The sequence below is a fragment of the Moschus berezovskii genome, chromosome 1 (assembly GCF_049115385.1).
Source record: "Moschus berezovskii isolate FMDL1 chromosome 1, NW_MosBer_1.0, whole genome shotgun sequence".
In the NCBI taxonomy this organism is placed as follows: domain Eukaryota; kingdom Metazoa; phylum Chordata; class Mammalia; order Artiodactyla; family Moschidae; genus Moschus; species Moschus berezovskii.
Genome location: NC_142460.1, coordinates 85427561 through 85451074, shown reverse-complemented (window position 1 = coordinate 85451074; position 23514 = coordinate 85427561). Strand labels below are relative to the sequence as shown.

Sequence of the window (23514 nt, the reverse complement as noted above, 5' to 3'; positions counted from 1 at the left end):
GTATTTCCTGTTCATTCAGATCTGAGGGGAGGGTCAGTGGCTTCAGCTGTATCTTTCAAGCCTTGTGTGAGATTGGTTACCGTGAATGGTCTTGGGTTTCATCCAGTCAGGCTGTGTCCAGACTTGCTGAGCAAATGCCCCACTGGGGGTGTCTGCCGTGTGAAACAAGGGGAGGGTTCTTACGGTGTTTCACGTACCTGTTATTGTTGAGTTAGGGAGGGAGGCTAGTTTCTGTTTCCTTTCACTGTTTGACCTTCAGGGAGTTAGTATAGCTCTCAAGAGCTCAGGGAAGGACTTTAGGGAAAAAGGTCTTGTCCATGAGCTTGATTCCATGGAATGCTTTTAATTTTTAAAAAATTCTTTTTGGCTGTGCTGGGTCTTTGTTGCTGCATGCAGGTTTTCTCTAGTTGCAGCAAGCGGGGACCTACTCTCTAGTTGCAGTGTGAGGGCTTCTCATTGTGATGGCTTCTCCTGTTGCAGAACATGGGCTCTAGGTGCATGGGCTTCAGTAGTTGTAGCCTCCGGGCTTAGTTGCCTCTGTGGAATCTTCCCAATCTAGTTATCGAAGCCCTGCATTGGCAAGTGGACTCTTAACCACCAGACCACCAGGGAAGTCCTGGAATGCCCTTGACTTTTAGGAGACTTCACCCTCCTTTGGAATTATTTCTGATGACAACCAAAAAGTTGAATTTGTTTATTCATTCATGTATTCATTCATTCTGTGGGTGAGGCTTTCTGTTCCCCCCGCCCCCTTTGGAATTTTGAGAAGGAAAAGAGGTTAGAGCAAATTTGAAGTTATTTAGTCTGCCTCTGATCTCTGCTCTTCACCAGGGTCATAAGGACAGGGTATATTTCCTAGTACGGATGAATCTTAGAACCAGAACTGGTTACTCTGCCACAGGGCACTGCTTTTGTATGTCATTTGCTTTTTTTTTTGCAGCCAGTAACCTGAGTCATAGATTCTGTGGTTCTGTGGTTTATATTTCGTGACCAAAGGAGGCTTTACAATAGTGCTCATGGTGTGCCAGGCAATGTTCAAAGTGTGTGGCATGTACTAGCTCCTGCAAGCCTATCAACACGTGATAAGCTTGGCCCTGTTAGTTCCTGTGTCCTGTGTTTATTGTAGAAGGCCAGACCAAGCTCGTGTTCAAGCCAAATCTCACTCTGGAGGAAGTCCAGGCAAAGAACCCCAAGGTGCACAGAGGCCGGTATCGCCCTGAGGAGTGCAGGGCTTTGCAGCGGGTTGCCATCCTCATCCCTCACCGGCAAAGGGAGAAGCACCTGCTGTACCTGCTGGAACACCTTCACCCCTTCCTGCAGAGGCAGCAGCTGGACTACGGCATCTACGTCATCCACCAGGTGAGTCTGGGGGGTGGACAAGGCCTCTGCCCTCCAGACTCCCCTCTCCTTGTGGCTCTTTGCCTGTCTTGGGTAAAAGAGCATCTAACCATCATCAAAGGTGAGGTCTCTTAACTCATTTATCTGTGAAAGGAGTAAAGGGGTTTCTTGTCCCAGAGTTTGGAATAATGGGATAAGTGCTGGGAAATTTTACTGGTTCTTTAGTGAACCTCTGGAGGTAGCCCGTTTTCTTTTGTGAGCCCTTCCATGTTAGCCAGTGGCTGCCCTGAGAAATTCCCCTGCTTTGACCTTACGTTGCCTTCTGTGTGTGCTCTGCATTACACGATGAGATGTTGGAACCGTGCTTTACTGTTGAGCTTGGCTGTTTGATGGGGATCTGGACAGAGGAGTTGACTTCTATGTGCTAATCACCATGGAATTCTATAACTCTCTCTACCTTTCTGCCTTTAACTTTGCCACTATCTATTACATAAAACATTATGTTTAGTTTTCACCTTTTTGATTCAGTTTTGTGACTTCCAGAAGCATGAATTAGTAGGAACACAGTAAGTATAAGTGTAGGCTGCTTTTGAAGAGTTTTGCTCTAAATAGAGCAGGTGATTTAAGATGCCTCTATTTGGTTTTAACATATATTGAAAGAAAAATAAGGCATCAACTTAAATATCTTTTTTATGGCTATCTTTTCAAAATTATCCTGGGCCATCCAAATAATTCCCCCTCAAATCCTTACAAATGCTATGAAGGCAAGTGCTCAGTTGTGTCTGACTCTTTGTGACCCCATGGACTGTAGCCCACCAGGCTCCTCTGTCCCTGGAATTTTCCAGGTAAGAATACTGGAGTGGGTTGCCATTTCTTCCTCCATTGAATACAAGGAAAATAATTTACTACATGCCTAATATCAGTTATAACTGGTAACAATTGTCTTAGGAAAACTTTTGACAAATCAAAAGATGTTATTCTGCACTATATACATTGTAATAATCTGGGGCTCTTATAAATAGATGTACATATATATATATATAAAACATCTATGCCCATTTTGTGAGGATTTGAAAAAAATTAACTGTTATACTGGTTTGTTATTATTTTTGTTTTTAACACTGTTAATCATTCAGAGTTCTTACTCAAGACAGTAGCCCCCAGCATATTATATTTTTATGAGTAGAAAAATATGTCTGCTTTATGTTATTCTTTTCAGGGAAGTACTGTGGTGAGTTTTGAGAATTGCCTGTACTTTTGTTATGATAAACTGTTTACTGAACTGGAATCTATTCTTAAGGAATTTGATTCAAATGGCCATGAAAAAATTACTAGTGTAAATTTTTTTTTTTGATACTATAGCTTTCATTATGTTACTGGTTGATTTATGTTCTTTTCTTACCTGGAAATGAATCCCCTCTGTCAGGCCACTGCAAGGATTAGCATCTGCCATTAACTGTTAAAACAGGATTCTTTCACAATGAGTCCATGAGACTTTTAAGTAGCTTAAGAATATTAGCAGTAAACCTCTCTATTTATAGATCAAGATTTATTTTCCTTTTTTTTTTGTGGACCTCACTGTGTGGCATGTGGGATCTTAATTCTGTAACCAGGGATTGAACCCAACCTCCCTGCAGTGGAAGCTCAGAGTTTTAACCATCAGATCAGCAGAGAAGTCCCTCGGTTAAGATTTTTTGATCCTTTTTGGCCAGCTATATTTTGGGGAGCTTAGTGTAGATTTGTTACATGGGGTATGATTGGGATTAGCTGAGAGTTGAACAGTGAAGCAGTGATACTACTTGTCATGACTAGTATATAAGAAAGGTGTTTTAGTTTTACATGGAATAAATAAAGGTATGTTTAAAGATTTTTTGAGTTTCTTTATTAATAAAAACTTTAAAAAACTATGTTTTTTTGAAAAATTGTTATAAAACACACATAACATAAAATAGACCATCTTAACATTTTTATTGTACAGTTCAGTAGTGTTAAGTATATTCATATTATTGTGCAACTGATCTCAACTAATCTTTTTTCCTGCAAACTGAAACTCTAAACCCATTAAACAACAGTCTTTCATTTTAAGGTGCTTTTAGTTATGGAACATAAGTATGTATGAAGCATAAAGAAAAACACAAAGGGTCTGTTATTGTTAATTCAATCTACTGTGTCAGATTTTCATGTCGTGTGTATATTCTTGTGCGTTAGAGAATAATACCCACTCCTGCATGTGAAGTGAAGAGGGACACAGTGTGAAATCTTGTCTTAGGAGCTTTTCAAGTTGTAATTTCCATATCTACAGGCTGGAAGTAAGAAGTTTAATCGTGCCAAACTCCTGAATGTGGGCTACATAGAAGCTCTCAAGGATGAAATTTGGGACTGTTTCATATTCCACGATGTGGACCTGGTGCCTGAGAACGATTTGAACCTTTACAGGTGTGAGGATCAGCCCAGGCATCTGGTGGTTGGCAGGAACAGCACGGGGTACAGGTAAGGTGGCTCTGCTTGAGGCTGGCTGGGGTCAGGACGCCTGGCCTGTTGTCATCAAGGCTGTGGAGACATCGTGTCTGGGGGTGTCTGCAGAAAATGAGAAATGGGAAGAATGGTCCATGACAGCTCCTTCAAAGTTTAAAACAGGAATTAGAGAAATTAGATTTTTTTTCTTATTAGGAAAAAGTCTTACAAACGCTTTGGCAGAAAATCACAAAGATAAAGGGGGAGAAAACAGGAGAGGGAAAATAATCTAAACATTACACATGGTGGCCAGACTTGCCTGCAGGGCCTGCCTGGTAGAACTTTGCTAAGCGCTCCCACACTGAGTAGGGCTACAGTAACTCATCTATCTGTCCCTGACTTCTATCTCTAGGAGGCAAAGAGAGGGAGGCTTCAGGTCAACTTTAAGGCCTCTTCTGTGAGTCTGTGATGTCTCTTTCCAGACTGTGGCATCTTTCTAGAGTCCAGGGGGAGCCTGGGAGGGGCATGTCCATCGAGTGGTCTGCCCGCGAGCCGGGACACCCAGGACTAGTCCCTTTGTCTTAAACCCACTGTGGGAAGAGCAAGGCACCATCATTTCTGCTTCCATTCCCCACCGCACCCCTTCCCTCAGGAGAGACATAGGTGCTTTTCAGCCTTAGTTTATTAGTAAGTTCCTCTTTGAAAACAACTGAGAGGAAATAGTGAGCAGGAAGCTTTTCCAAAAGTGAAACTACATATTCACTTATATGTGTGCCCACTTACCTGTCAGCCTTCCCCAAGCCCTTCCTGTCATACATGCTCATGTATGGGACGCTTACTATGCTGGGGCCAGGAGGCCAGTCTGAAGAAGGGAGGGTGCCTGCCCTCCCAGTGCTTCCTGGTGTGTGTGGGGAGATGGGCCTCTGGAGTGGAGCTGTGTCAGCTCTGCACTTCTCTTGTGCAAATTCAACTAGAAGCGCTTGTTGATGAGGGGGAGAGTATGGGAGCGGTGAGGCAGAGGAAGAGAGAGCTATAACATAATAAGGGAAATTCCATCAGGATCTGCTCCAGGAAGTGAGCACAATCCCTTGACACCTCCCTTTGTCTTGGTTTCCATGTTGTTCGTAGTATGTAGGTTTCTCACTTTGGACTGTCTTAAGAGTTTTCCAGGAGTAACACTGACTGCAGGGAATTTTTGCCTCAGGTAAGACTGTACAGGCAGAGGATGAGATGGTTGGATGGCATCACTGACTCGATGGACATGAGTTTGAGTAAGCTCTGGGAGTTGGTGATGGACCGGGAAGCCTGGCGTGCTGTAGTCCGTGGAGTCGCAAAGAGTGGGACACGACTGAGCGACTGAACTGAACTGATAGACTGTCAATCCAGTCCCTGTGTGAAGTGTGGGATGTAAACAAATACCTAGAATAAACTATAGTGGGTGAGGGCACACGGTCTTTAAGAAACACCTAAGGAAGGGTTTAAAGCTGTTGTTCAGGAAACCTGGCACCTTTGTCTTGTGGTATCAGTGGGAGCTTCCCAGCAGAGTTCCAGGACATGGAAGCAAGAGAGAATGTGGCCCAGGTTTGGAGGAAAGGCGGTGGCTTACCAGTGCTGGAGAATGAACGTCTGGGATGGTAGAAGGGGGAGAGCCTGGAGATGAGAGCAGGCAGGGGCCAGGTCAGGCAGGCCTTATTCAGTCTGGTAAGGTGTTTGGAGTTCCTGTGGGAGGTGTCAGAGTGCTGCTGAGACACGGCTAGAACCGGAGAATAGCAGGAGAAAGCTCAGTCCAGCTGGCCTTTGGGGTGCAGGACGGAGCCAGGCGGGAGGGGAGAAGATGAGGGCGGAGGCCCTCTCCTGCCTCCCGGCTCCGGGGACAGTGGGGCAAGAGGGCAGGGGAGGGTCTGGAAGAGAAGCCCAGGAATTTGTCTTTTGGGAAACTTGATCATTTTCTGGAGGTTTCGGTGTCTGGTCTCTGAGCCGCCTCTGCGTTGAAGAAAACAGCATGTCATATCCGGTACCTTGGTGTTTTCAGAAGCATGGCAGTTATCTGCTCACTTACTGGTAGTAAGGTGTCACTCTCTACAATACAGAATACTGTACTTCAGACCCTTGACATGGATGATGACTTCCCGTTGCCCCGTCTTTCTAAACACTGTGGTGAAGAATTAATAGTCACACAGAATTGTTCTTTTGTTTGTTTTTGGAGTGTGGATACACAGGATTGTTTCAAGGACAGCCCTTTTGTTGGGACTCTAGATTTTATCTCTGCTTTAAGCTGGACCATAAGAAAATGAGCTCTTGGGCATTCCTGCTGGGAACCGATCTGGAGTATTACTTTGGTATGATGATCTTGGGTTTTATCAGATACCACACAGTCTAAAAACAGCCCCTCATGAATCTTGCTGTTTTAACTCGCTATGGTAATTGGCCAAATGTTTCTTTTATAACTAGATGTCTGGCAGTCTTCGTCTTCCTTGAATAACTGACAGTTTTCCTAATGTAAATCATGTGGTTGAATGTGTCTCCTCTTTTGATCTGGATGCAAGAAGCTGGGAGCCAAGTCTATAACCTTCTTGTAGAAGCGGAAAGAGTCTTATTTGCAGATCAGAGTTCTAATGTATTTTCTATTCTAATTTTCTGATTTAAGTTTTCCTCTGGTTCTGGTTTGTCATTTATATTTTTCGGTTTTGCTGTATGTATCATGTAAACAGCCTCATCTCCTGTGGTCCAGGGAGGCTTCCTTAGGTAATACAGGAATTATCTTCATCCCTCTTCTTGCTTTTCCTCCTTTGGGCAGAATCTCTCTAGTTGCTGGCAGGTGGTCAGTTGCAGGCAACTAAGTGTCTGCCCCCTGCTGGAAATTGTGTGTCCCTGCACCACAGAGCTTTCAGTTCAGTTCAGTTCAGTTCAGTTGCTCAGTCGTGTCCGACTCTCTGCAACCCCATGAACCACAGCACGCCAGGCCTCCCTGTCCATCACCAACTCCCGGAGTTCACTCAAACTCATGTCCATCGACTTAAATCAGCACAATATTGTCACAACTGCCCATTGAGTACAAAGAGAAGTGCAAGAAATGTTTTTATTTTACACACATGCAGAGGGAAGAAGTTTAAGTAACTTGTCTCAACTATCTCAGTATCTGTGAAAATAGAAATAAATCTTGTTTCTCTCCGTGATTGTGTCAGTGATAAAGATCTCTTCTAGCCCATGGAACATTTTGTTGCTAAGAATTCCTTTGATACCTTCCTGCTTTCTACAAGGACTCGACTGTTATTTTATGACTACATTTTCCCCACCCTTGGGCCTTTAAAAATAAGTAAAACTGTCTCGCCAATCAAATATTTATGCTTTTCTAGGTAAGAAGAAAAACCAGGAGCAGTGAACAGTAAACATGTAGATACTTGGCACCTCAGAGGCAGCTGAGAAACTGATCATTCTTGAACCTTTCTTTCCAGCTGGTCTCGTGCACCGCCTCCTGCAGCTGAACAGGTCTCTAGGTTCTCCTCAGACTGCCTGTGCTTTTCTCCTTCTCTGCTTTTCCTAATGGAGTTCGGGTCACCAGGTGTTAGTCACTCAGTTGTGTCTGACTCTTTGCGATCCTGTGAACTGTAGCCCACCAGGCTCTTCTGTCCGTGGAATTCTTCAGGCAGGAATATGGGAGTGGGTATCCATTCCCTTCTTCAGGGGCTTTTCCCCACCCAGGGATGGAACCTGGTCCCCCACATTGCAGGCAGTTTCTGTACCATCTGAGCCACCTGATTACCAGGTGTTCCCCCCATCTTTCTGCCGCTCTGAGTCCTTCCAGGCCCACTTGCCCTGATGTTGTTGTCTCCTTCCTCAGAACCCCGAGAATAGTCACCTCTCTTGTTGGACTGTCAGCCGTGTGTGAGGCTGGGCCCACTTTTTCCAGTGTGTAGCCAGCTGCTTTGCACCCGGTGGATAATAGTTACTTAATAGATGACTCCAAGTCCTCAGTGCTGTTCCCTCCTGGTGACCCCTTGTTGGTGCTCTGCAGGTTATGCCTGAGCAGCGATTCTACTCAGGGTCCTGATGAAGCTGCTGGTCTTTAGGTAGTTTAGGAATCCCTTCCAAGCCAAACAGTGTCCAGTCACCATGGCAACAAGTCACTGTAGTCGATGTCTTGGTCAATAACACCTGTCTTCTGAGCACTTTGTTCTTTTTGTTTGTTTTAGGTTGGGGGTATATAAGTAAATCTGTTTCCATTGTGGGTTAAACAGGGTCCACCCCATCTGTACTCGGAGCATAGAAACAAACAGCTGAGCTACAAATTAACTTTTGGGACTTCATCTGTTGGGTGGCAAGTGTCAACATCAGGGGTCCCTTACCGCTGGGATCTAATGCCTGATGATCTGAGGTGGAGCTGATGTAATAATAATTAGTAGTAAAGTGCACAGTAAATGTAGTGCACTTGAATCATCCCCAAACCATCCTCCTCTCACCCCTGGCACTGTCCATGGAAAAATTGTCTTCCACGAAACTGGTCCCTGGTGCCAAAAAGATTGGGGACTGCTGGTCTGCATGGTGACTGATCTTTCCTTTTGGTTTTCCTTCTTATCTGGAAAAGCGGAAATATTTCATTGGTCCTGGAATACTTTGAACTGACATTAATTAAAGTAAGAAATCCTCCATATATTCACATTCTCTTACTCAGTAACATCCAACTTGTTAAGCTGCCTTCATTTGCATTTCTAAATGGTTACCGTGTTCTAAGGGATGTCTTTATTTCTCAGATTTGCCAGTCTGTCTGCCAATAATCCATTAGTCCTAAATGAGTGGGACGTGCTCTCTGGCCAGTACCTCTGTTCTTTCCCTTTTCCTTGTTGGTATCCCCAAAGCTCCGCCCTCTTTACTCTTCTCTCTTCACTTACTGCGTTGTCTTCAGGCAACTTTTGCTACTCTTGTGCCCTCAGGTACCACCTCTTGACAGCTTATTTCCGAAGCTATCTCTGTGACTACTCTTCTGTATTGAACTTGGACCCTGTATCCTTTTTCCTACTGGCAGAAGTCCCACGAGTACCTCAAATTCAGCTTATCCAAACCGTAATTTGTCTCCTTCTCAAAACCTAATCATTGGTTTGTGTACCCTGCTTTTGTGCTAGGCATTATCTACCTAGTTGCCCATGCTGAAGCCCTCAGGGTTATTAAGGTATGTCGGGTCTCCAGGAGATAGGCTCTAAGATGGAGATTTGCATAAAAGAGGAGGTTTGCATACAAAGTGTGTTCAGGACCTGTCTCTTGCCCTCCACCCCACTCCCTAAAAAAAAAGTAAAAGTGAAAAGTCATTTTGTTGTTTTTCAGGCATGTTGTAGTTGTTGAGTCACTCCGTCATGTCTGACTCTTTGCAACCCATGGACTGTAGCACGCCAGGCTTCCCTGTCCTTCACAAAATTTAATGCCTAACCTGGACCCAGCCTTAGATTTCTTCTTAACCCACAACTATTTGGCACACAACTATTTACTGGATTTACACGTGAGATGAAGTCTGTCATCCAGGTCTGATGTTCCAGTGTACATGTACAGGTACCTGTGTAGACCTCTGCACACAACCATGAACAACCCAAAGGTGTGTGGCACCTTGCTTAGAGAGCCCGTCTAGACAGAGGTTGGAAGGCCAGGAGTGTGGGGAGGTGGCTCTGGAGCAGGAGTGGACGGGTTGGAGAGCACAGTCTTGAGTGTCCCTGGAATATGCCTGCCCTGCGGTCCGAGAGTCTGGAGCAGCTGTAGCGAACAAAAGGACTTTGTGCTGACCTTCTTCCCTTCTGTCTCCTCTCTTTCAGGTTACGTTACAGTGGATATTTTGGGGGTGTTACTGCCCTAACTCGAGAGCAATTTTTCAAGGTGAATGGATTCTCTAACAACTACTGGGGATGGGGAGGCGAAGACGATGACCTCAGACTCAGGTGAACAACAGAGACAGGTCCCCTTCGCGGAGTCTGCTAGCCGTAGTTGTGTGTGGTTCCTGTGGACGCCAGGCCAGCAGGTCATGAGGCTTGAACTTGTCCTAGAAGGGTGGCAGAGGGTGGGGAGGGGGCTGAACAAGGTGGCCCAAATAGCTCTTTGCCACTGGCAGTTCAGAAATGACAGAGGATGGTCCAGTTCTGGCTTATGGATGTCTGGGGTCCAGGAGTGTTGATGGAGGTGTCTGTGGACTTGTCAGCAGGTCTTAGCTTCTGAGATAGGGTCTTACCAGTGAATGGGAAGTCCCAGACTATAGAGTGTCTGTAAAGCTACAATCCGAGGGAAGTGGCCAGAGGTCTGTTCTAAGCCTCTGCCTTCTCTCAGACCCCAGGTGACACTGGCAGTTCCCAGTGTTGTGCACAGCAGGGAGTGCCAGTCGCATACCCTGGAGCAAACCAGGATCCCTCTCCCATGCTCTGTGGGAGCAGCTTAACCCAGAGCTGCTGGCATGACCTCAGATTCTCTCGGACTCTTTCCCACTCTGGAGGATTCACAAGGAATATGCCTGGTCTCCTCTCTCAGCCCCTTTTCCTGAACTTGGGTTTCGTGGCCAGATAGTTATGGGTATCCCTAATTCCCAGAATTAAATAATTTTTTTCAAGAGCCTCAGTTCAGTTCAGTTCAGTCGCTCAGTCGTGTCCGACTCTCCGCAACCCCATGAATCACAGCACGCCAGGCCTCCCTGTCCATCACCAACTCCCGGAGTTCACTCAAACTCATGTCCACAGAGTCGGTGATGCCATCCAGCCATCTCATTCTCCGTCATCCCCTTCTCCTCCCGCCCCCAACCTTTCCCAGCATCAGAGTCTTTTCCAGTGAGTCAACTCGTCGCATGAGGTGGCCAGAGTATTGCAGTTTCAGCTTTAGCATCAGTCCCTCCAATGAACATCCAGGATTGATCTCCTCTAGGATGGACTGGTTGGATCTCCTTGCAGTATAAGGGACTCTCAAGAGTCTTCTCCAACACCACAGTTCAAAAGCATCGATTCTTCGGCGATCAGCCTTCTTCACAGTCCAACTCTCACATCCATACATGACCACGGGAAAAACCATTGCCTTGACTAGACGGACCTTGGTTGGCAAAGTAATGTCTCTGCTTTTTAATATACTATCAAGGTTGGTCATAACTTTCCTTCCAAGGAGCAAGCGTCTTTTAATTTCATGGCTGCAATCAGCATCTGCAGTGATTTTGGAGCCCAAAAATATAAAGTCTGACACTGTTTCCACTGTTTTTCCATCTATTTCCCATGAAGTGATGGGACCGGTTGCCATGATCTTTGTTTTCTGAATGTTGAGCTTCAAGCCAACCTTTTCACTCTCTTCTTTCACTTCATCAAGAGGCTTTTGAGTTCCTCTTCACTTTCTGCCATAAGGGTAGTGTCATCTGCACATCTGAGGTTATTGATATTTCTCCCGGCAATCTTGATTCCAGCTTGTGCTTCTTCCAGCCCAGCATTCCTCATCATGTACTCTGCATAGAAGTTAAATAAGCAAGGTGACAATATACAACCTTGACGTACACCTTTTCCTATTTGGAACCAGTCTGTTGTTCCATGTCCAGTTCTAACTGTTGCTTCCTGACCTGCATACAGGTTTCTCAAGAGGCAGGTCAGGTGGTCTGGGATTCCCATCTCTTTCAGAATGTTCCACAGTTTATTGTGATCCACACAGTCAAAGGCTTTGGCATAGTCAATGAAACAGAAATAGATGTTTTTCTGGAACTCCCTTGCTTTCTCCATGATCCAGCGGATGTTGGCAATTTGATCTCTGGTGCCTCTGCCTTTTCTAAAACCTGCTTGAACATCTGGGAGTTCACGGTTTACATACTGCTGAAGCCTGGCTTGGAGAATTTTGAGCATGACTTTACTAGCGTGTGAGATGAGTGCAATTGTGCGGTAGTTTGAGCATTCTTTGGCATTGCCTTTCTTTGGGATTGGAATGAAGATTGACCTCTTCCAGTCCTGTGGCCACTGCTGAGTTTTCCAAATTTGCTGGCATATTGAGTGCAGCACTTTAGAGCTCCACTGGAATTCCATCACCTCCACTAGCTTTGTTCGTAGTGATGCTTTCTAAGGCCCACTTGACTTCACATTCCAAGATGTCTGGCTCTAGGTCAGTGATCACGTTATCGTGACTATCTTGGTCATGAAGATCTTTTTTGTACAGTTCTTCTGTGTATTCCTGCCACCTCTTATTAATATCTTCTGCTTCTGTTAGGTCCATACCATTTCTGTCCTTTATCAAGCCCATCTTTGCATGAAATGTTCCCTTGGAAACTCTAATTTTCTTGAAGAGGTCTCTTGTTTTTCCTATTCTGTTGTTTTCCTCTATTTCTTTGCATTGATCACTGAGGAAGTCTTTCTTATCTCTCCTTGCTATTCTTTGGAACTCTGCATTCAGATGCTTATATCTTTCCTTTTCTCCTTTGCTTTTCGCCTCTCTTCTTTTCCCAGCTATTTGTAAGGCCTCCTCAGACAGCCATTTTGCTCTTCTGCATTTCTTTTCCATGGGGATGGTCCTGGTCCCTGTCTCCTGTACAATGTCACGAACCTCCGTCCAGAGTTCATCAGGCACTCTATCTATCAGATCTAGTCCCTTAAATCTATTCCTCACTTCCACTGTATAATCATAAGGGGTTTGATTTAGGTCATATCTGAATGGTCTAGTGGTTTTCCCTACTTTCTTCAATTTAAGTCTGAATTTGGCAATAAGGATTTCATGATCTGAGCCACAGTCAGCTCCTGGTCTTGTTTTCGCTAACTGTATACAGCTTCTCCATCTTTGGCTGCAAAGATGATTTCGGTGTTGACCATCTGGTGATGTCCATGTGTAGAGTCTTCTCTTGTGTTGTTGGAAGGGGGCCAGTATATTCAGACTTGTATTAACAAGGTCTTTCTGTTAGGAGACGCCCCCTCCCCTGCCATCCTCCTATTGTTGCCTCTTAGAAAACCTCTCAGCTGGGGTTCTGAGTTAATAGATGTGTGGCTTCCAGCAATTTTCCTTTTGCTTTTCCATTGCTTCGGCATGAGGAAGCCATGGCTCCAGGTTGGTCTTGTTCCCAAGTCTAGGCTGAGAGTCTCTGCAGTGCTTTTGGCAGGAGGGAACGGATCTCTCTGGCCAAAGGCTGCCTAGCAATGGCTATAGTGATGGGCAGCGTACTTCACGGCCCAGCCCATCAGCAGCCTGTGTGGCCGTGGCTTATGAAGTGGACAGAAGTTGCCTGCTAGATTGCAGGGCAGGAATAGCAAGGGCTCAGTCAATGTATCCAGCATATTCCCCAGCTCCTTTTTACTTCCCAGATGGGATGGTTAGTAGAATTTGACATTGGTGATGCATCTTCACTCTGTTTTTCCTGTTGCTTTTTGGCTTCAATGTAAAAGGGAGTCCCCAAGTTTGCTTTCAACATCATAGTCTCCAGAGTGGTTCTTGACTAATGCTATGAATAAACCAACTGATTGGAGCATAAAATTTTGTGGAGATTTCTTTACTACTTATTTTCTCACCTGTGCAACAGGCACCACCCTCTTTATGCTTATAGAGTACATTGCATTTTACAAAGGATCTTCCACATGCACTGTCTTATTTGAGCCTGTCAGATCAACAGTGGGTCCCATTGCTATTTTACATTGAGGAAACCCAGCCCTGGAATAATGAACTGACTTCCCCAAGGTTATAAATAATAAAGTCTAGATTTGAATCGAGGTTTGTGACCTTTAGCAGTTGTACTTTCCCTAAAGAAGAAAACACTAAGTAAATTAGGGCTCCTGAGAGACTTGGCCTTTTAAAGATGTATTTTCTCAGCCATTTTTGGAAAACAACAAACTGTGTATTGATACATCTTTGCACCTCATTAGTAAATGTTAAGTGTGATTCTTTTATGGATTTATTGCCTGAGATTCAACATAAGAAAATTCTTTTTTTTTAAATACCAAAGTAATCACAATATATGTATGGGCACATATATATAAATTTTTGCAAGTGATTTTTTTTCTTAAGTGCCTAGTGGCGGATAAGTGGAATAGAATTTTTCTTTAAACACCTCTGTTATTTTTCCAGGGTTGAACTTCATAGAATGAAAATAACCCGGCCACTGCCTGAAGTGGGTAAATATACTATGATCTTCCACAAGAGAGACAAAGGCAATGAGGTGAATATAGGACGGTAAGTTCTGGAGTCACGTGCCTGACAGGCTACCTGTTTAGTCTCTTCAGTCCATAGTCCTGTGCCAGATTTGATCAGATAAACCGTTTTATTTTGTTCAGGGCTTTTTCTTAAGGTAATTTTTCAAACAGACCCAAAAGCAAAGGGAATGAATAGTCTATTGAATTCTCACATAGACGTAGCCCATGCCCGGTTTCAACAGTTATCAGTTCATAGCCTCTCTTTTTTCTCTCCCTTTCTTTTCCCCACCCACTGGATTCTTTAGAAGCAAATCAGATATCACAGCATTTCATGTGTAAATAATTCAATATGTATCCTTAAAATGAAAGAAGTATTAAGAAAAAGAATTGCAGTGCCATTATCATGTGCGTGCATGCTCAGTTGTGTCTGACTCTTTGCGACCCCTGGAGAAGGCAATGGCACCCCACTCCAGTACTCTTGCCTGGAAAATCCCGTGGACAGAGGAGCCTGGTAGGCTGCAGTACATGGGGTCACTAAGAGTTGGACACAACTGAGCCACTTCACTTTCATGCACTGGAGAAGGAAATGGCAACCCACTCCAGTGTTCTTGCCTGGAGAATCCCAGGGACGGCGGAGCCTGGTGGGCTGCAGTCTATGGGGTCGCACAGAGTCAGACATGACTGCAGTGACTTAGCAGCAGCAACAGCTTTGCGACCCCATGGACTGCAGCCCGCCAGGCTCCTTTGTCCTTGGGATTTTCCTGGCAAGAACACTCGACTGAGTTGCCATTTCCTACTCCAGGAGATCTTCCCGACCCAGGGATTGAACCCATGTCTCCTGCTTTGGTAGGCAGATTCTTTACCACTGTGCCACCTAGGAAACCACTATTATCATACCTAAAATAAAATTGGCAGTACTTATTTACTGTTATCAGATGTCCAATTAATGTTCAGATTTCCCTGATTATCTCATAAATGTTTAAAAATTTTTTTAAACAGTTGGTTTATTCAGGTCAGTATTCTAGGCAAAGTTGGCACATTACATTTAAATGATCTCTGAGAAATTACTTTTAATTTGTAGGTTCCCCCTTCCTTTTTTTCCCCATTGTAAGTTATTTGAATAAGCCAGGTCATTTGTCTGATGGAATTTTCACATCATGGGATAAAGGGAAAAAATTGGCATTGGTTTATCATTTCAAAATGATGAGTGTATGCTACCTACATCCTTCTGAATATGGTTAATATTCTTTTTGATGCTTGGATTGTCTTTGGCAAACGTTATCTTTTCCTAGCTGTTCCTGAATCCTTTGACATAGCTCTAGTTGTTTTGAGAGCTTCTTTCCCTTCTGGTGTGATGAGCTGTTTTAGGTTCATCTTGTGTTTCTGCCCATAGAATTAACTCTTTCACCAAGAAATCCTGGCAGATAAACCAGTTCCTTTGGGTGCTATGACTGAGGATTCATAGATTCTCTGAAGCTTATCCAAGGGCCTGTCAGCAGTGGATGACATATATCATTGTACATTCTCCTGTCCTGTAGAGCAGGGGCTCACCACTTGCGGGATTGTTCTCATCATTGATTCTCAAGGTCTTCCATGGGGTCTTCCATGGGAACACACGGCTGTCATTGGTGTCTGTAACCTTAGATGAGAAAAATTAACTTCTTTTACAGTAGGAAGCCCAGCAGGTGCAATAATTTAGAAAGATGCCTTTGCCAAACTTTATGGCAAGGCAAAAAGGAATGGAAGTGGATGTTAAATTCTTATCATTCATGTTTGTTCTTTTTATCTTTAGGATGAATCTCTTACATCAGGTGTCACGTGTCTGGAGAACAGATGGGTTGAGCAGCTGTGGTTATAAGTTACTCTCTGTGAATTACAATCCTTTGTATGTCAACATCACAGTGGATTTCTGGTCTGATCCGTGACCCTGGCTCTTCTGGCGGCATTTGGAGGGACTGAGTATTTGATTGCAGTAATCTGGAGACTTCCCCTAGTAGTAGCACACGTTAAGAACTTGTTGTGGCCGATCTTTGAGCTGATTTTCCCTCTTTGGTATTTTCTTAGCAGAGTTCCTAGTGATGTGGAATGTAAAACAATTGTAGAAGACAGCTTTCTTAGTTGTTTTGATCATGAAGGTTAACTATGGTACTGTAGATAACTTTAAGGACTGAGTATGAAAGGACCACTCAAAAGATACCATGAAGGCTACTTGAGAACTCTGATTGGAGAAGATTTATTTCTGTTTGAAGTGATACATATTTTCTGGAATGAAAAAGGCCATAGGAAATAAGATGCTGAATGTTCCAGAGAATCAGAATTCTTCTCGTCCCAGGGGGAAAGGGTTGAAGACAAGTTTCTGTTACTCATTTATCCTGCGTGGTTGTCTGTGAAGAGGCGGGTCCCCCATGAGAGGAAGGCTGAAGAAGAGGAGAGAACGGTGAAGAATCAGGATGCCGTGAACTTGGGGCTGAAGAGCTGGCAGAAGGACCATGTCAGCCAGAGAGCGGCTGTGGCTGTGGCCCTGCGCCAGGTGTCCCCTGCCCAGGTACCCCTTCCAGTCCCAGCTCAGCAGAGAACACATTTTATCTACTAGTTTTTAGGGCATTTTTGTAAAATCATTTTGTACGTGTAGGGTATGATGTAGCAGTTTACAAATTGCATATTAACTAATAATACATTGGAAATACCTCTGTAGTAAAATATGAAGAAGCTTTGGTTGTTCATTCTTGTTTTTTTTTTTAAACTTCTTTTGTTACCAAACCAAACTGGGGTGTGCTTTCTCACATGCTGTACAGCCAGTCTACTGAAAGCAGTCTGTGGTGAAGCACTTATTGTGGGCACCAAGCAAGGGAATCCAGGCAGCTAGTGCTTAAGAGTTTCAAACACATTAAAAAAAAATTATTTATTTTAATTGGAGGCTACTTACTTTACAATATTGTAGTGGTTTTACCATACATTGACATGAATCAGCCATGAGTGTACATGTGTTCCCCATCCTGAACCCCCCTCCCTCCTCCCTCCCCATCCCATCCCTCTGGGTCATCCCAGTGCATCAGCCCCGAGCATCCTGTATCATGCATCAAACCTGGACTGGTGATCTATTTCACATATGGTGATATACATGTTTCAATGCTATTCTCTCAAATCATCCCACCCTCACCTTCTCCCACAGAGTCCAAAAGCCTGTTCTTTACATCTGTGTTTCTTTTGCTGTCTCGCATACAGGGTTATCATTAACCATCTTTCTAAATTCCATATATATGCGTTAATATACTGTATTGGTGTTTTTCTTTCTGACTCACTTCACTCTGTATAATAGGCTCCAGTTTCATCCACCTCATTAGAACTGATTCAAATGTATTCTTTTTAATGGCTAAGTAATACTCCATTGTGTATATGTACCACAGCTTTCTTATCCATTTGTCAGCCGATGGACATCTAGGTTGCTTCCATGTCCTGGCTACTGTAAACAGTGCTGCGATGAACATTGGGGTACACGTGTCTCTTTCAATTCTGGTTTCCTCGGTGTGTATGCCCAGCAGTGGGATTGCTGGGTCATATGGCAGTTCTATTTCCAGTTTTTTGAGGAATCTCCACACTGTTCTCCATAGTGACTGTACTAGTTTGCATTCCCACCAACAGTGTAAGAGGGTTCCCTTTTCTCCACACCCTCTCCAGCATTTCTTGCTTGTAGACATTTGGATAGCAGCCATTCTGACTGACGCGAAATGATACCCCATTGTGGTTTTGATTTGCATTTCTCTGATAATGAGTGATGTTGAGCATCTTTTCATGTGTTTGTTAGCCATCTGCATGTCTTCTTTGGAGAAATGTCTGTTTAGTTCTTTGGCCCATTTTTTTATTGGGTTGTTTATTTTTCTGGAATTGAGCTGCTTGTATATTTTTGAGATTAATTCTTAGTCAGTTTCTTCTTTTGCTATTATTTTCTCCCATTCTGAAGGCTGTCTTTTCACCTTGCTCAAACACTTTTAGGGAAAAGTTTTTAAAGACAGGATGAGAGAGGGGTTGCAGTGTGTGATCAGCTCATGGACATCCTTCTGATTGGTTGTTGGTAAGGTAATCAGGTGTCAGCATCATAAACCTGGTTCCAACACATCTGGTGTCTAGGTGTTTGTGGGCAGCATAGAGTTAACTTCTTCCACCTGGTGGGTTTCAGTATCTGCAAAACAGCTCAAAGGACATGGCTCAGAATATTATCTATATAGTGCTTGAGGAGGAACTAAAACTCCTTGACTTCTTTTAATAGCTAAACTCTTATAATTTTATCTTTTTTTTCCCTCCCATTCTGTCTGCAATTCTTCACTTCTCTGATTAAATTTTCTCTTTGGAACTCAGGGGAAACCTGCTGCTGCTAAGTCGCTTCAGTCGTGTCCGACTCTGTGCGACCCCATAGACGGCAGCCCACCAGGCTCCTCGTCCCTGGGATTCTCCAGGCAAGAACACTGGAGTGGGTTGCCGTTTCCTTCTCCAATCAGGCGAGACCTTGGAGGCTCTCATTTCTGTACACATAAGAGGCAGGTCGAGGCCATGGAGGTGGGTTTCTTCTGGGAAGGCCCCATAGTGTCCTCCTTGGTTCCCGTTCGAGGCCTTCAGATGTGTTCATGTCAGTCATCCTGCTGCTCACCGTCCTCCCTCCTGTCTTCATCCTCTGGTCACTGAGCTGTTACGTGTACACCCTCCTTGTGAGCAGCCCCAGGCCTGTGCAGGTGCCTCTGCGCCTCGGTTCCTGGGCCGTGTCGCGTTTTGTCTTCATCCTCCTGTGTTTGCTTGCGATCAGTGATGGGCACAGAAGGGCTGCCTCAGGGGCACACCTGGTTGGTGAGAGGATGGGAAGGGCTAGAGCCAGAGTCCACGGCTCCTGAGGCCTTTGATTTTGGAAGGAAGGTGGGGCCGGGGCACTGATTTGGTGCTGCTGAGCTTCCTGGGAGAGGAGTCACGGTGTGGGCGGAACATCTAAGGAAGGTAATTGGAGATGGATGCTGGCTCAGAACACAAATAAGAATATTTTGTTCACCTAGGATAATGGGCACAAATAGTGTAGATGTTGGTGTTCTTAAGCACGTATTATGCACCTGTGCCCGAGGGTTTCTCAATCCATCATCATATTATGACACTTAGTTATTAAACTTCTACATGAATGTGTACCAGCCAGTTAGTGTAAATAATATCCTTCCCAAGTAAGGAGAAGGAGGGAGTAGGAGGACTGGGGGCTTCCAGTAAAGGCAGCAGTCACCACCCAAGTGGGCTTCCCTGGTGGCTCAGTGGTAAAGAATCCACCTGCCAATGAGGGAGATGCAAACTCAATCCCTGGGTCAGGAGGATACCCTGGAAGAGGAAATGGCAACCCACTCCAGTGTTCTTGCCTGGGGAAATCCCATCAACAGAGGAGCCTGGCAGGCTACAGTCCATGGGGTCACAAAAAGCCGGATATAACTTAGCGACTAAACAACAAACCCCACCACCCAAGTGGAGAAGAAGAGTTTGAAAGGAAAGTGCAATCTATGGACCTGACAGGTTTACCTCGGGCCGGCCTGGCTTACCTTTAACCCAGTAGGGGAAAATAAAAGCTGTGTTTTTTCTTTATTTAGAAAAGGAATATTGTAATGGCTATATTCCCCCCATACCCTCTTGTCTCTTCTGAAGAATCTTCCATTCCATACTGATTTTTAAAAATTGAAGTATAGTTGATTTACGATATTGTGTTAGTTTCAGGTGTACAGTAGGTTTGTTTTTTTTTGCAGATTATATTCATTATGGGTTATTACAAGATATAGGTATCTTGTGCGATTCAGTAAATCTTTGTGGCTTATCCGTTTTATTTATAGTAGTTTGTATATGTTAATGATCCCGATTTTCTCAGTTATAATCTTGTGCAGGCTGAACCTTTGTAATTGCCAGCAGCCTATGTTAGGGCCCTTCAGTTTGGAGGCTGTGAGTCCCTGGTCATGGCTGAGAAAGGTAAAGGAAGAGAATGGTGTATGCAAGGAATCTGAGGATCCCGACTGAGAACAATTTCTCATTCCATGGAAACAAAATACAATAGGTACTACAAGGAAACACCCTATGTATTTTCAGCTATTTACAAGGCATCTGCCACTCCAGTACTCTTGCCTGGAAAATCCCATGGATGGAGGAGCCTGGTAGGCTGCAGTCCGTGGGGTCGCTAAGAGTTGGACACGACTGAGCAACTTCACTTTCACTTTCACACATTGGAGAAGGAAATGGCAACCCACTCCAGTGTTCTTGCCTGGAGAATCCCAGGGACGGGGGAGCCTGGTGGGCTTCCGTCTGTGGGGTCATGCAGAGTCGGACACGACTGAAGTGACTTAGCAGCAGCAGCAGCAGCGGCAACAAGGCATCTGCATTTTTTTTAAAGGTTGGAAACCACCATCCCATGCCTATTGATGTTCTTCAGGTAATTCTTTCAATCAGGATAACATGCAAGTCATTTGAAGGACTTGCTATAAAAGTTCTTGTGGTGGAAGATAGTTTTTTAAGGCCTTTCTTTTCCCACTCTGCCTCTGTACCTGCACCGCGGGTTGAAGTCTCTGACACAGGAGGCGTGTGGCTGCCCGCTTGCTCTGCCGGGAAGTTTGGCCTCAGAGGAACCCAGCTTTCCCAGTTGCCTGCCCTTTGTTGTCATTTGCCACAAAGAGGTCAAGCTTTTTGAGTTTTGTAGATAAGACTGCTCCACTTGCCGAGGATTATATGGGTGCAGTCTGTTTGGACACCACAAATACTTAACATGAAGAATGTACTGCTATACAAGTTTTTATTGGTTTTTTCTCACTTATACTACCACTCCTTTTTATAGTGCTTTATGGTTTATAACATTTTTACAGAAACTTTATTGATGCTCTTGAGTCAAGAAAAGTAGGGTAGAAGAGGATGTGGAGGTCTCTGTACACAATATTGGCTCCGTCTGGGCCTCTCTTACTCTTTTTTTCTTTTTTGTTTAGCCGTGCCGCATGGCTTGTGAGATCTTTGTTCTCTGACCAGGGATTGAACCCAGGCCCCAGCAGTGAAAGCGCTGGGTCCTAACCACTGAGCCTCCAGGGAGTTCTCTGGCCTTCTCTCATTCTTTCAGGAAGGTTTCTATCTCTACATCCTTGTCCTAGCTCCTAGACAAGTTTGGTTTCTTCTGGACTCGAAAGTATATTCCATTCTCATCTAGTCTCTGAACTTTTCCCCCTGATTCCCTCCCTGGTTTTTCTGCCCTTTTCCCCCTCACTTCCATTCAAGCCCCTAGGGGGCTGGCTTTTTCCAGGGGCCCCAACTGCTCTGTGAGCGGACTCTTGGGAGAGAGGAGAGACATTTTCTGCTTGACTAATTAAACGTCCACTTTCCTCAAGTCCTATGTGTATATAGTCTCTCTCAAAAGCCATTAAGATGTCTCACAAAATGGAGCATATTCAGGAACATTTCATAAGTTCTTTGCTCATCACATTCCAAAATTTTTTTTCAACTTTTTTCAAGATACTATTCCTTAGTATCTTAAATGTTTAGGCTATTGCTGGGGTCCTTTGTGGACCGGGGACCTGCTGGTCCGGAGACAACGATAAGAGTGAAAGAGAGAAAGAGGCTGATGCTCCTGAGTTTACGCAGAAAACCAATAAAGTCCTTGGCACAGGACTTGCGTCTCCCGTGAAGGCACTGGGCGCCCTCTCGAGGGGGAGTGAAGGCTCAGGGCACCTTCACGAGAGAGTCTTAGAAGCCCGGGCAGGAGAGTGGGCAAGACGGGTCTCTATGCTCTAAGGAATCAGCCGAGGAGAGAGAAAAAGAGAGAGAGAGAAAGAAGGAAAGAAAGAAAGACACGGGGACCCAAGATCTGATGGAGCAAAGGTACTTTAATGATTTCTCTGTGAGTATATTAAAGCCTGTGGTATCAGAAATTTCTTTCAACAATGATAAAGATCAGAAAACCAAACGAACAGTAACTTACCAAGGGAACCAGGGGTTAATAATGGTCACAAGGTCAGGAGACAGTCCATATCTCAAGGAAAAGGGGGAAGAGACTAAGCAGTTTTGTCATAAAGAGAATGTTTACTAGAGGAGATCCAAGCCTGTCTCACACAATGACCCCAGTTCCTGGGAGAAGCTTGCTTACTCCACTTGAAAAGAAACAAAGGACTTGTGAAAAACAGCACGTAGGAATCCTCCTGTTAAACATTCCCTGACAGGCTATTGCCGCCTTCATTAGCTTTAAATACAGTTTGAAGACCATCTTATACCTGAGAGGGCCAGACCAGTCTCTCAAAGATATTCACAGAGGAGGGGGCCTATTGGCCCCCAGGGAGTGTACCTGTACAGGTAAGCCTCCCTTGCTCCACTGACAGCTGCTGAAGTAGAAAACTCAAATAAGATTGAATCTTATGTACGTATGTGGGGAGTGTGATATGTGTGTGTTTGTGAGATTTAGGGCCGTGGGCCAAGAGGTTGGTGAAGGGTGGGACACAATAATTGAATGCTGACTCTGTATTTCAATTTTCCTCACTTTCCAATAGTCTTATAGGTGGATATATAGTACTGTAAAGAAAATGCAGATTCAAATAACTTCCCAAAGTTGGTAAGAGGAGGAGATAAAATTTGAACCCAAGTTTCTTGACTCCACTGTCTTGTTCCGCGCCCTCCCCCACCCACCCAGAACACTCAGGAGATTATGAGATATCTCTGTGAAGGCAGAAAGGGCAGAGATCTCCTTTGTATTAATGAGACTCTGGAATAATAATACACAATAATACAGGACTCTGGAAATAATATACAAAACTTGAGATGTACCCATTAAAATGCCTTATCTTGATGTCCTAGTACATTCTTTCACTATTGTGTAGGAGTTTTGCTGAGAAACTCTTACTCACAGCTATTGTTTGAGGTCCAGTGAATTTAGACCAGTATATTTGGTCATTAAGCTTATCTCAGTGAATTGAAGTAACATGATATTAGTTGGCATGTGGGATTATGGGCCAAACAGAGATCTTCAGACCAGATTTATGGTATAACTTCCTGCTGGTATTTCTTACAGGCTGTTAGCTGTTCAAACACATAACTTCTCGCTGAATCCTCCCCATCCCCCGTGAGACCTGTGTTTCTGAAGCAGGTTCTAAGAGGCTGACTTGCCAGAGTCATAAAGTGCTGGGGTTGGGAGTCAGGTTTTTGACTCCAGGGCTTGTGTTCTTCACCACTTCATGGTAACAAAACAACAAATACACAGAGAGAGGAAATAAGGATAGGCAGAGTTATTTGGAGACTGTCTCTCTAAAGAAGCCCAGGGACACATCTGCAGGTAAGTAAGTGGGATTCTGACTCGTTGCAAAAGCTCTCGAGAACACACTGTGGGGAACCTCGAGGTGTCTCAGGAAAAGGGAGTCAGACCAAGTCTTATCAGAGCATTTGGGTTTGGGGTGGGTCACCTGGGGAGGGTTTAAGGCAGCTGGACGTGCTCTGTAATGGACGCTCTCAGAAAGCAGGGGCAGTTCTGTGATTGTGTATTAACACATTTTACCCACGGGGAAGGACTAGTGGAAGAATAGAGCTGTAATTATAAACACGTAGCAGTCACTTATTTTAGCCAAAAAAGGGTGTGTTTGGCATTTTGTGAGTG

General features: G+C 44.4%; 1 protein-coding gene across 2 annotated transcripts in view; it reads left to right on the top strand.

The window, feature by feature from the left end:
- The window catches only part of B4GALT4 (beta-1,4-galactosyltransferase 4), a 28883-nt gene extending 12280 nt beyond the window's left edge, over positions 1 to 16603 (top strand). For both annotated transcript variants that reach the window (XM_055431994.2, XM_055432053.2), the window contains exons 3-7: positions 1127 to 1359; positions 3641 to 3828; positions 9591 to 9713; positions 13828 to 13932; positions 15685 to 16603. In XM_055431994.2, the coding sequence (XP_055287969.2) occupies positions 1127 to 1359; positions 3641 to 3828; positions 9591 to 9713; positions 13828 to 13932; positions 15685 to 15817 (782 nt within the window). In that variant the 3' untranslated portion in view covers positions 15818 to 16603. The remainder of the gene's footprint in view (positions 1 to 1126; positions 1360 to 3640; positions 3829 to 9590; positions 9714 to 13827; positions 13933 to 15684) is intronic.
- Positions 16604 to 23514: the final 6911 nt, after the last annotated feature.